Genomic DNA, 9,560 nt, shown 5'->3' with positions numbered 1-9,560 from the left:
ATTTTGTACACAAATACATATTAAATCATGACATTTTGATGTTTGAAAGTCTAAAGGTTGACATAAATTCAGATATAAATGTAAATATTGCACCTGTCAAACAGTCTATTTTGCCGTCAATACTGTTGATTGTGTCCTTCATCAGTAGAGTTTATATTTATGTTCAACATGAAGTATAGATATTGTTATCATGAAGACAAGAGCCTGGTCTGTCAGCGGTCTCCCTTCACCTACAGTAGCAGCAGCCTAGTATTTTGACAATCACGTCTTTTCGAACGGAGAGATATTTGAATTATCAGACCCCTATCAAATCAATAGCTAGTAGTAATATATGTTAAAAAACACGGTTTTCGCTTTCGTTAATAATTATAATTACGTTTATACTATGATATCGAACAAGATAGTGAACTGCATTTGAAGCTACTTTATCCAGCTAGATATAGATTTACATTATACTCTACATGAGAGCTAGTCCATCTGCGTTTTACACAAGAGATCATCGTTTCACAAAATACAGATAGATATAACGTTAGTTAGCTGAATGGATGCATACCTGTTTATTAGAATGCAAGCATCTCTCTGTAGTTTCAGCTTGTCACGAAGCTCTCTCTATCTTGGAAATGCAACTCCAATATTTACCCGTGACTCGTTTCTTCTCTTGTCCCAAAACCTTCTCAGGTCATTTATTTCACCCGTACGTTTGCGCTTCACAGAACGTGCAGGCAAAGCATAATCATGATCCATAACCAAGTTATTGAGGTATAAATACGAATATAAACAATATAAATATAATAGTCTCGATCAAGGCTAGCTACTACTTTTTCTTCGTCTCGTCTTTGCTTCTGTTCACCTTTGTATTTGGCGGCTCCGCCGGGTTCCGCAGGAAGTTAGATAAACTAGAGGGGTCAAAGTTTATATGACGCCATAGACGGGCGACAAAACAGAAATAAAGAAACGTGCCGTGTTTTCTAATTAAACTATAATTTTCTCCGGATTTGAAAGTTTGTGGAAACTTTCGGGATAAAAGTACACAACTAAAATTTATTTAGAGTTTTATAAATTTTAGCTATTTTTAAAGCAGAAAATTACATATTGCGCCTTTAAGATGCATCTGATCACTCTACACCATCTAGATACAATGTGAATGAATACCACAACTTTAGCAAACTTTGCGAAGCAAAATTGCCAAAACTTTTAGCCATGACTGTAGTAGCAAAATCTAGGACTTGGCAGCATAAAGTCTGGTGCCAAGTATGGCCTGATCATAGGAAACTATAAGCAACTCTTCATTTGGGGGGGATCACCAAAAACGCTCAACTTAACTTTCAGATCTCTCCATATTTAAATAAATGCAAAATTGTCAGCCTCAAGACTTTAAAATGATCCTAAGATTTTCAACCCCGAGAATTCGGTCATCCCAAAAAGCTTTGGAAAAATCTAGGTGGTGAAAGTTTACATAGTCCATGAAGACATGTAATATGCAAACCAAAACTGAAATTCATAAGGCTCAAGAAAACATTTGCGGCTTTAAAAAAAAAAAAAAAAAACCTACAAAAATCATTGCGGTTAGATTTGATTGTGCAAATGCAGAAAGTAAAGAAAGCAGTTTTACCAGGAAGATAACTGGTTTTATTGACTTAAAACAGATGTTAAAACACCACATTTAGAGATGAGAAAATCCACTAAGAGACTTCAGTTTCTTAGCACATCTTGGTTCAAGCAGGCAGGAAATGACACATGGAGGGAGGGACTCCTTGCCAAGGTCAGGAATAGACTCCTGGGTGGGGAGAGCACTGGACTCCACAACTGGATGGGGGCTGGATCCAGTCAGTTTGCCCCCCAAGATTGATTTGAGAGTGCTGGATTCTGTAAATGGGTTGGGGCTAGACTCAGCAGGCAGAGGATTAAACGCAGTCACTGGGACAGCATTGGATTTCTCAGTAGGCTTGGGGCTGGATTTCTCAGCAGGCAGAGAGTTGGGTTCCCCAACTGGGACAGTGCTGGGTTCTGTGGCAGGCTTGGGGCTGGCTTTCTCAGCAGGCAGAGAGTTAGGTTGCCCAACTGGGACAGTGCTGGGTTCTGTGGCAGGCTTGGGGCTGGCTTTCTCAGCAGGCAGAGAGTTAGGTTGCCCAACTGGGACAGTGCTGGGTTCTGTGGCAGGCTTGGGGCTGGATTTCTCAGCAGGCAGAGAGTTAGGTTCCCCAACTGGGACAGTGCTGGGTTCTGTGGCAGGCTTGGGGCTGGATTTCTCAGCAGGCAGAGAATTAGGTCCCCCAACTGGGACAGTGCTGGGTTCTGTGGCAGGCTTGGGGTTCGATTTCTCAACAGGCAGAGAGTTAGGTTCCCCGGCTGAGATAGTGCTGGCTTTCTCAGCAGGCAGAGAGTTAGGTTCCCCGGCTGAGATAGTGCTGGGTTCTGTGGCAGGCTTGGGGCTGGATTTCTCAACAGGCAGATAGTTAGGTCCCCCAACTGGGACAGTGCTGGGTTCTGTGGCAGGCTTGGGGCTGGATTTCTCAGCAGGCAGAGAGTTAGGTCCCCCAACTGGGACAGTGCTGGGTTCTGTGGCAGGCTTGGGGCTGGATTTCTCAGCAGGCAGAGAGTTAGGTCCCCCAACTGGGACAGTGCTGGGTTCTGTGGCAGTCTTGGGGCTGGATTTCTCAGCAGGCAGAGAATTAGGTTCCCCAACTGGGACAGTGCTGGGTTCTGTGGCAGGCTTTGGGCTGGATTTCTCAGCAGGCAGAGAATTAGGTCCCCCAACTGGGACAGTGCTGGGTTCTGTGGCAGGCTTGGGGTTGGATTTCTCAACAGGCAGAGAGTTAGGTTCCCCGGCTGAGATAGTGCTGGGTTCTGTGGCAGGCTTGGGGGTGGATTTCTCTGCAGGCAGAGAGTTAGGTTCCCCAACTGGGACAGTGCTGGGTTCTGTGGCAGGCTTGGGGCTGGATTTCTCAGCAGGCAGAGAGTTAGGTCCCCCAACCGGGACAGTGCTGGGTTCTGTGGCAGGCTTGGGGCTGGATTTCTCAGCAGGCAGAGAATTAGGTCCCCCAACTGGGACAGTGCTGGGTTCTGTGGCAGGATTGGGGTTCGATTTCTCAACAGGCAGAGAGTTAGGTTCTCCGGCTGAGATAGTGCTGGCTTTCTCAGCAGGCAGAGAGTTAGGTTCCCCGGCTGAGATAGTGCTGGGTTCTGTGGCAGGCTTGGGGCTGGCTTTCTCAGCAGGCAGAGAATTAGGTCCCCCAACTGGGACAGTGCTGGGTTCTGTGGCAGGCTTGGGGTTCGATTTCTCAACAGGCAGAGAGTTAGGTTCCCCGGCTGAGATAGTGCTGGGTTCTGTGGCAGGCTTGGGGCTGGCTTTCTCAGCAGGCAGAGAATTAGGTCCCCCAACTGGGACAGTGCTGGGTTCTGTGGCAGGCTTGGGGTTCGATTTCTCAACAGGCAGAGAGTTAGGTTCCCCGGCTGAGATAGTGCTGGGTTCTGTGGCAGGCTTGGGGTTGGATTTCTCAGCAGGCAGAGAGTTAGGTTCCCCGGCTGAGATAGTGCTGGGTTCTGTGGCAGGCTTGGGGTTGGATTTCTCAGCAGGCAGAGAGATAGGTTCCCCAACTGGGACAGTGCTGGGTTCTGTGGCAGGCTTGGGGCTGGATTTCTCAGCAGGCAGAGAGTTAGGTCCCCCAACTGGGACAGTGCTAGGTTCTGTGGCAGGCTTGGGGCTGGATTTCTCAGCAGGCAGAGAGTTAGGTCCCCCAACTGGGACAGTGCTGGGTTCTGTGGCAGGCTTGGGGCTGGATTTCTCAGCAGGCAGAGAATTAGGTTCCCCAACTGGGACAGTGCTGGGTTCTGTGGCAGGCTTTGGGCTGGATTTCTCAGCAGGCAGAGAATTAGGTCCCCCAACTGGGACAGTGCTGGGTTCTGTGGCAGGCTTGGGGGTGGATTTCTCAGCAGGCAGAGAATTAGGGTCCCCGGCTGAGATAGTGCTGGCTTTCTCAGCAGGCAGAGAGTTAGGTTCCCCGGCTGAGATAGTGCTGGGTTCTGTGGCAGGCTTGGGGCTGGCTTTCTCAGCAGGCAGAGAATTAGGTCCCCCAACTGGGACAGTGCTGGGTTCTGTGGCAGGCTTGGGGCTGGATTCCACAACTGGTTTAGGGCCAAACTCCCCTGCTGGGGCAGCACTGGATTGGTTTACAGGCTGAGGGCTGTGTTTCACAGCATGCAGAAAGCTAGGTCCCCCAGGTGGGATAGTGATGGGCTCCTTGTCAGGCTGAGGACTGGGCTCTGCAACTGGGAGAGTTTTGGATTCCTTGACAGGGGGAGAGCTAGACTCTTCAGACAAATTGGTCACTTCGATACCTACAGAAAGTTTGGTGCAAAACATGTCAAATAAGAAATCTAGTTTTCCCTCACGGTAAAATATAATCAGAAGAGGTTACCATTTTGGATATCTAGCCCAGATGCATTTTTCAAAGACAACAGAACAGCCAAGTTGCACTGTGCTACCACTGGCGGGTTTGGATTTTGGCTTGCATAAGGACAGGAGAAGGGGACATCTGCAAAATAAGAGGCAAGAACTAGAGTACATTTATAGAAAAAAAAAAACCCACACACCCCCCTTTGGAACCAAGACACAAACTTAAATGTATGCGTTTTTAAAGGGTTAAATGTGGAACTACACCAGGGGTGAACATGCATGTTTTTGGACAATACCTTTCCACCACACGGATCAGAACAGCATTCTCAATTTGAACAGCCAAAACTCATGTTTGCACCCGGTCCCAGATTACATGGATTAAAATTTACATTAAGTAGCCCATTTAAAATTCGATAATCTCAGATGAGACCTGGGTTTAACATTTGAGGCACAAACATTTAAATTGAACCTTTTCACACAAAAGTTTAGTATTCTAGCTGTACATTCCAAGCCCTCCGGACATGAGATCTAGCTCAGCACCAGCCAAAGCAGATTTGAATTCAACAGTGTAATCATACACAAAGGGTTAATGCTAATTTAGACCGAAACTGCATTTTGGGTGAATCGCACACCGCTGTTTATATAAAATAATTTGAATCTATGGTTTCACTAACACGAAGTCAATATGCTCCATTTAAAAAACAAAAAACCTTTCTCCACGAGCACTTGATTGCGATCAGTCTGCTGTAAAGGAAGCCCAATTGGAGAAGAAAATCCTGAAGACAAAATACAGGGTTACATAAAAAGATACATAAAAAAAAAAAAAAAACATGTTTAAAATACTACATCAAGGTGGAAGCAATCTTACCATTTAGCACCAATTGAAAACACAAAAACACCCACAACATCAGATTTGTGACTGCCATTGTCAGAAAAGTTTGACAGTGCAACAATCCAACACTGCTCTCTAAAACAAGTGTTGATTTAGGGGTTTTTAAAGTAACACAAAATTTTCATCACCTGGGTTCCTCGTTAAAGTGAAATTAGTAAGAGAGGATCACTCGTTAACATTCTCCTGCAGACATTGGTTGGTTGAGAACTTACTATTGTGATTTTCAAAATGTTCATAGATGTCAGTATTATTTGATTTTTAGAAGATAATATTACTTGAACTTACTTAATCCAACATGGTCTATACGGTTTCTCCTACAATATGAGGGTGGTGGAAATGTAGGAGCATTTATCTGCCACAATAGCAATGAAGAGGAATTAAAGTGACAACATTTTAACAACATTTAATAGATAAATACAAAAAGTGCCAAGAGAGTCAAAAAGTGAAGTAAAGTGCCAAGTGTGGTGACCCATACTCAGAATCTGGCTCCGCATTTAACCCATCCAAAGTGCACACACACACACACACAGAGCAGTGGGCATCATTTATGCTGCAGCACCTGGGGAGCAGTTGGGGGTTCAGTGTCTTGCTCAAGGGCAGCTCAGTCGTGGTATTGCCGGCCCGAGACTCAAACCCACAACCCTAGGGTTAGGAGTCAAACTCTCTAACCACTAGGCCACAACTTCCCCAATGATCACAGCCACAGTACTGGATGAGCTAAACTACTTAAGCAACTGTGTTAAAAAGTAGTAAAGTTAGTAATGTCACTATGAACAGTGCTCTCTTCCACACTCAATACTCATGACTGAAGTGCCCTTGAGCAAGGCACTGAACCACCAGTTGCTCCTCGGGCACTGGATCTATAGCTGCCCACTGCTCCAGGTGTGTGTGTTCACTTCTCACCGCTGTGTGTGTGTTCACGATGTGTGTGTCCACTGCTCTAGGTGTGTGTTCACTTCTCACCGCTGTGTGTGTGTTCACTGCTCCGTGTGTGTGTTCACTTCTCACTGCTGTGTGTGTGTTCACGATGTGTGTGTCCACTGCTCCAGGTGTGTGTTCAGTGCTGTGTGTGTGTCCACTGCTCCGTGTGTGTGTTCATGATGTGTGTGTGTCCACTGCTCCAGGTGTGTGTTCACTGCTGTGTGTGTGTCCACTGCTACTGGTGTGTGTTCACTGTGTGTTCACTTCTCACTGCTGTGTGTGTGTTCACTGCTGTGTGTGTGTCCACTGCTACAGGTGTGTGTTCACTGTGTGTTCACTTCTCACTGCTGTGTGTGTGTTCACTGCTCCGGGTGTGTGTTCACTTCTCACTGCTGTGTGTGTGTTCACTGCTGTGTGTGTGTCCACTGCTACAGGTGTGTGTTCACTGTGTGTTCACTTCTCACTGCTGTGTGTGTGTTCACTGCTCCGGGTGTGTGTTCACTTCTCACTGCTGTGTGTGTGTTCACTGCTCCGGGTGTGTGTTCACGGTCTGTGTGTGTGTACACTGCTCCGGGTGTGTGTTCACTTCTCACTGCTGTGTGTGTGTTCACGGTGTGTGTGTCCACTGCTCCAGGTGTGTGTTCACTGTGTGTGTGTTTTCACTGCTCCAGGTGTGTGTTCACTTCTCACTGCTGTGTGTGTGTTCACTGCTCCGGGTGTGTGTTCACTGTGTGTGTGTGTGTGTGTGTGTGTGTGTGTGTTCACTGCTCCAGGTGTGTGTTCACGGTGTGTGTGTGTGTCTGTGTGTGTGTGTGTGTTCACTGCTCCAGGTGTGTGTTCACTGTGTGTTCACTTCTCACCGCTGTGTGTGTGTTCACTGCTCCGGGTGTGTGTTCACTGTGTGTGTGTGTGTGTGTTCACTGCTCCAGGTGTGTGTTCACTGTGTGTGTGTGTGTGTGTTCACTGCTCCAGGTGTGTGTTCACGGTGTGTGTGTGTGTGTGTGTGTGTGTGTGTGTTCACTGCTCCAGGTGTGTGTTCACGGTGTGTGTGTGTGTGTGTGTGTGTGTGTGTTCACTGCTCCAGGTGTGTGTTCACTGTGTGTTCACTTCTCACCGCTGTGTGTGTGTTCACTGCTCCGGGTGTGTGTTCACTGTGTGTGTGTGTGTGTGTTCACTGCTCCGGGTGTGTGTTCACTGTGTGTGTGTGTGTGTGTGTTCACTGCTCCAGGTGTGTGTTCACGGTGTGTGTGTGTGTGTGTGTGTGTGTGTGTGTGTTCACTGCTCCGGGTGTGTGTTCACTTCTCACTGCTGTGTGTGTGTTCACTGCTCCGGGTGTGTGTTCACTTCTCACTGCTGTGTGTGTGTTCACTGCTCCGGGTGTGTGTTCACGGTCTGTGTGTGTGTACACTGCTCCGGGTGTGTGTTCACTTCTCACTGCTGTGTGTGTGTTCACGGTGTGTGTGTCCACTGCTCCAGGTGTGTGTTCACTGTGTGTGTGTTTTCACTGCTCCAGGTGTGTGTTCACTTCTCACTGCTGTGTGTGTGTTCACTGCTCCGGGTGTGTGTTCACTGTGTGTGTGTGTGTGTGTGTGTGTGTGTGTGTTCACTGCTCCAGGTGTGTGTTCACGGTGTGTGTGTGTGTGTGTGTGTGTGTGTGTGTTCACTGCTCCAGGTGTGTGTTCACTGTGTGTTCACTTCTCACCGCTGTGTGTGTGTTCACTGCTCCGGGTGTGTGTTCACTGTGTGTGTGTGTGTGTGTGTGTGTGTGTGTGTTCACTGCTCCAGGTGTGTGTTCACGGTGTGTGTGTGTGTGTGTGTGTGTGTGTGTTCACTGCTCCGGGTGTGTGTTCACTTCTCACTGCTGTGTGTGTGTTCACTGCTCCGGGTGTGTGTTCACTTCTCACTGCTGTGTGTGTGTTCACTGCTCCGGGTGTGTGTTCACGGTCTGTGTGTGTGTACACTGCTCCGGGTGTGTGTTCACTTCTCACTGCTGTGTGTGTGTTCACGGTGTGTGTGTCCACTGCTCCAGGTGTGTGTTCACTGTGTGTGTGTTTTCACTGCTCCAGGTGTGTGTTCACTTCTCACTGCTGTGTGTGTGTTCACTGTGTGTGTGTGTGTGTGTGTGTGTGTGTGTGTTCACTGCTCCAGGTGTGTGTTCACGGTGTGTGTGTGTGTGTGTGTGTGTGTGTGTTCACTGCTCCAGGTGTGTGTTCACTGTGTGTTCACTTCTCACCGCTGTGTGTGTGTTCACTGCTCCGGCTGTGTGTTCACTGTGTGTGTGTGTGTGTGTTCACTGCTCCAGGTGTGTGTTCACGGTGTGTGTGTGTGTGTGTGTGTGTGTGTTCACTGCTCCAGGTGTGTGTTCACTGTGTGTTCACTTCTCACCGCTGTGTGTGTGTTCACTGCTCCGGCTGTGTGTTCACTGTGTGTGTGTGTGTGTGTGTGTGTGTGTGTGTGTGTGTGTGTGTGTGTGTGTGTGTGTGTGTGTGTTCACTGCTCCAGGTGTGTGTTCACGGTGTGTGTGTGTGTGTGTGTGTGTGTGTGTGTGTGTTCACTGCTCCAGGTGTGTGTTCACTGTGTGTTCACTTCTCACCGCTGTGTGTGCACTTGGAAGGGTTAAATGCAGAGCACCAATTCAGAGTATGGGTCACCACACTTGGGGAATAAAATAAACATTTAAAAGTTGTTTTACTTGTGTTTTTCTCTTTTTTTTCTTCTGTAACATTTCTCTGACAACTCTTTTTGAATAAATCTGTTATTTTGGTCATGTAAAATTAACATTATTTTTTTTTTTTTTTTTACATATAAAGATTTTTATTTAAAAATATTTATTTTTCTGCTGTGTTAACTCCACTTTTATACCTTTTTAGAGTTCGGTTGAGACCGATGTGTGGTTTGTTCCCGACCCTCGAAACGCTTGCGTAACGTAGTCACGTGACTCGGGGGGGGGGGGGGGGGGTCGACTCACACTTTGGGGACTCGACACTTTTTACTATCTATGACTCGACACCGTTTCACGTCAGACATCTCTAGTTTACAGCAATTCAGTGCTTTCAAAACATTGTAATAAAACAAGAGCATGAGTGTGATTAAACTTCTCGTGCTGGTGGTCTTCCATCAGGAGTTATCAGAAACTCTTTATTCTCACACAGTGTACTGATGGAGAAATTCTTAAGTACAAGACTCTGTGCCATGGCAGTACAAGCAATAAGATATGAACTAATTAACAATATCGATTAGTAAGAATATGCAGATTTTCGTAGTACACAGTATAAAGATCGGAGTTTAAACAAACAGAAAAAGATGTGAAAGAGCCCAATTCAGCAGGTGTTCAGGTCACAGAGACGCTTA

General features: G+C 46.9%; 1 protein-coding gene and 1 long non-coding RNA gene across 2 annotated transcripts; both read right to left on the bottom strand.

The window, feature by feature from the left end:
- Positions 1–1,606: 1,606 nt before the first annotated feature.
- LOC132134152 (mucin-4-like) lies at positions 1,607–4,746 on the bottom strand. Its single transcript, XM_059546934.1, has 3 exons — positions 4,734–4,746; positions 4,419–4,535; positions 1,607–4,338 (listed from the first exon to the last, which is right to left on the bottom strand). Exons 1-3 carry the CDS (start codon positions 4,744–4,746, stop codon positions 1,664–1,666), a joined length of 2,805 nt encoding a protein of 934 aa, XP_059402917.1. The 3' UTR covers positions 1,607–1,663.
- Positions 4,747–7,479: 2,733 nt separating this feature from the next.
- LOC132134150 (uncharacterized) lies at positions 7,480–7,662 on the bottom strand. Its single transcript, XR_009429411.1, has 2 exons — positions 7,599–7,662; positions 7,480–7,559 (listed from the first exon to the last, which is right to left on the bottom strand). It is a non-coding gene; the product is annotated as an uncharacterized LOC132134150 (long non-coding RNA).
- Between the last annotated feature and the right edge of the window lie 1,898 nt (positions 7,663–9,560).

This window comes from Carassius carassius, unplaced genomic scaffold, assembly GCF_963082965.1.
Source record: "Carassius carassius unplaced genomic scaffold, fCarCar2.1 SCAFFOLD_136, whole genome shotgun sequence".
Taxonomy (NCBI): Eukaryota; Metazoa; Chordata; class Actinopteri; order Cypriniformes; family Cyprinidae; genus Carassius; species Carassius carassius.
The sequence above is the reverse complement of the archived record's forward strand: the minus strand, read 5'-3'. Positions and strand labels throughout refer to the sequence as shown.

Bases quoted from the DNA above. Each gene is read 5' to 3' on its own strand.
- LOC132134152 (XM_059546934.1), bottom strand. The intron at 4,339-4,418 runs GTAACCTCTTCT...AACTTTCTGTAG, and splicing joins TGGGCTAGATATCCAAAATG to GTATCGAAGTGACCAATTTG.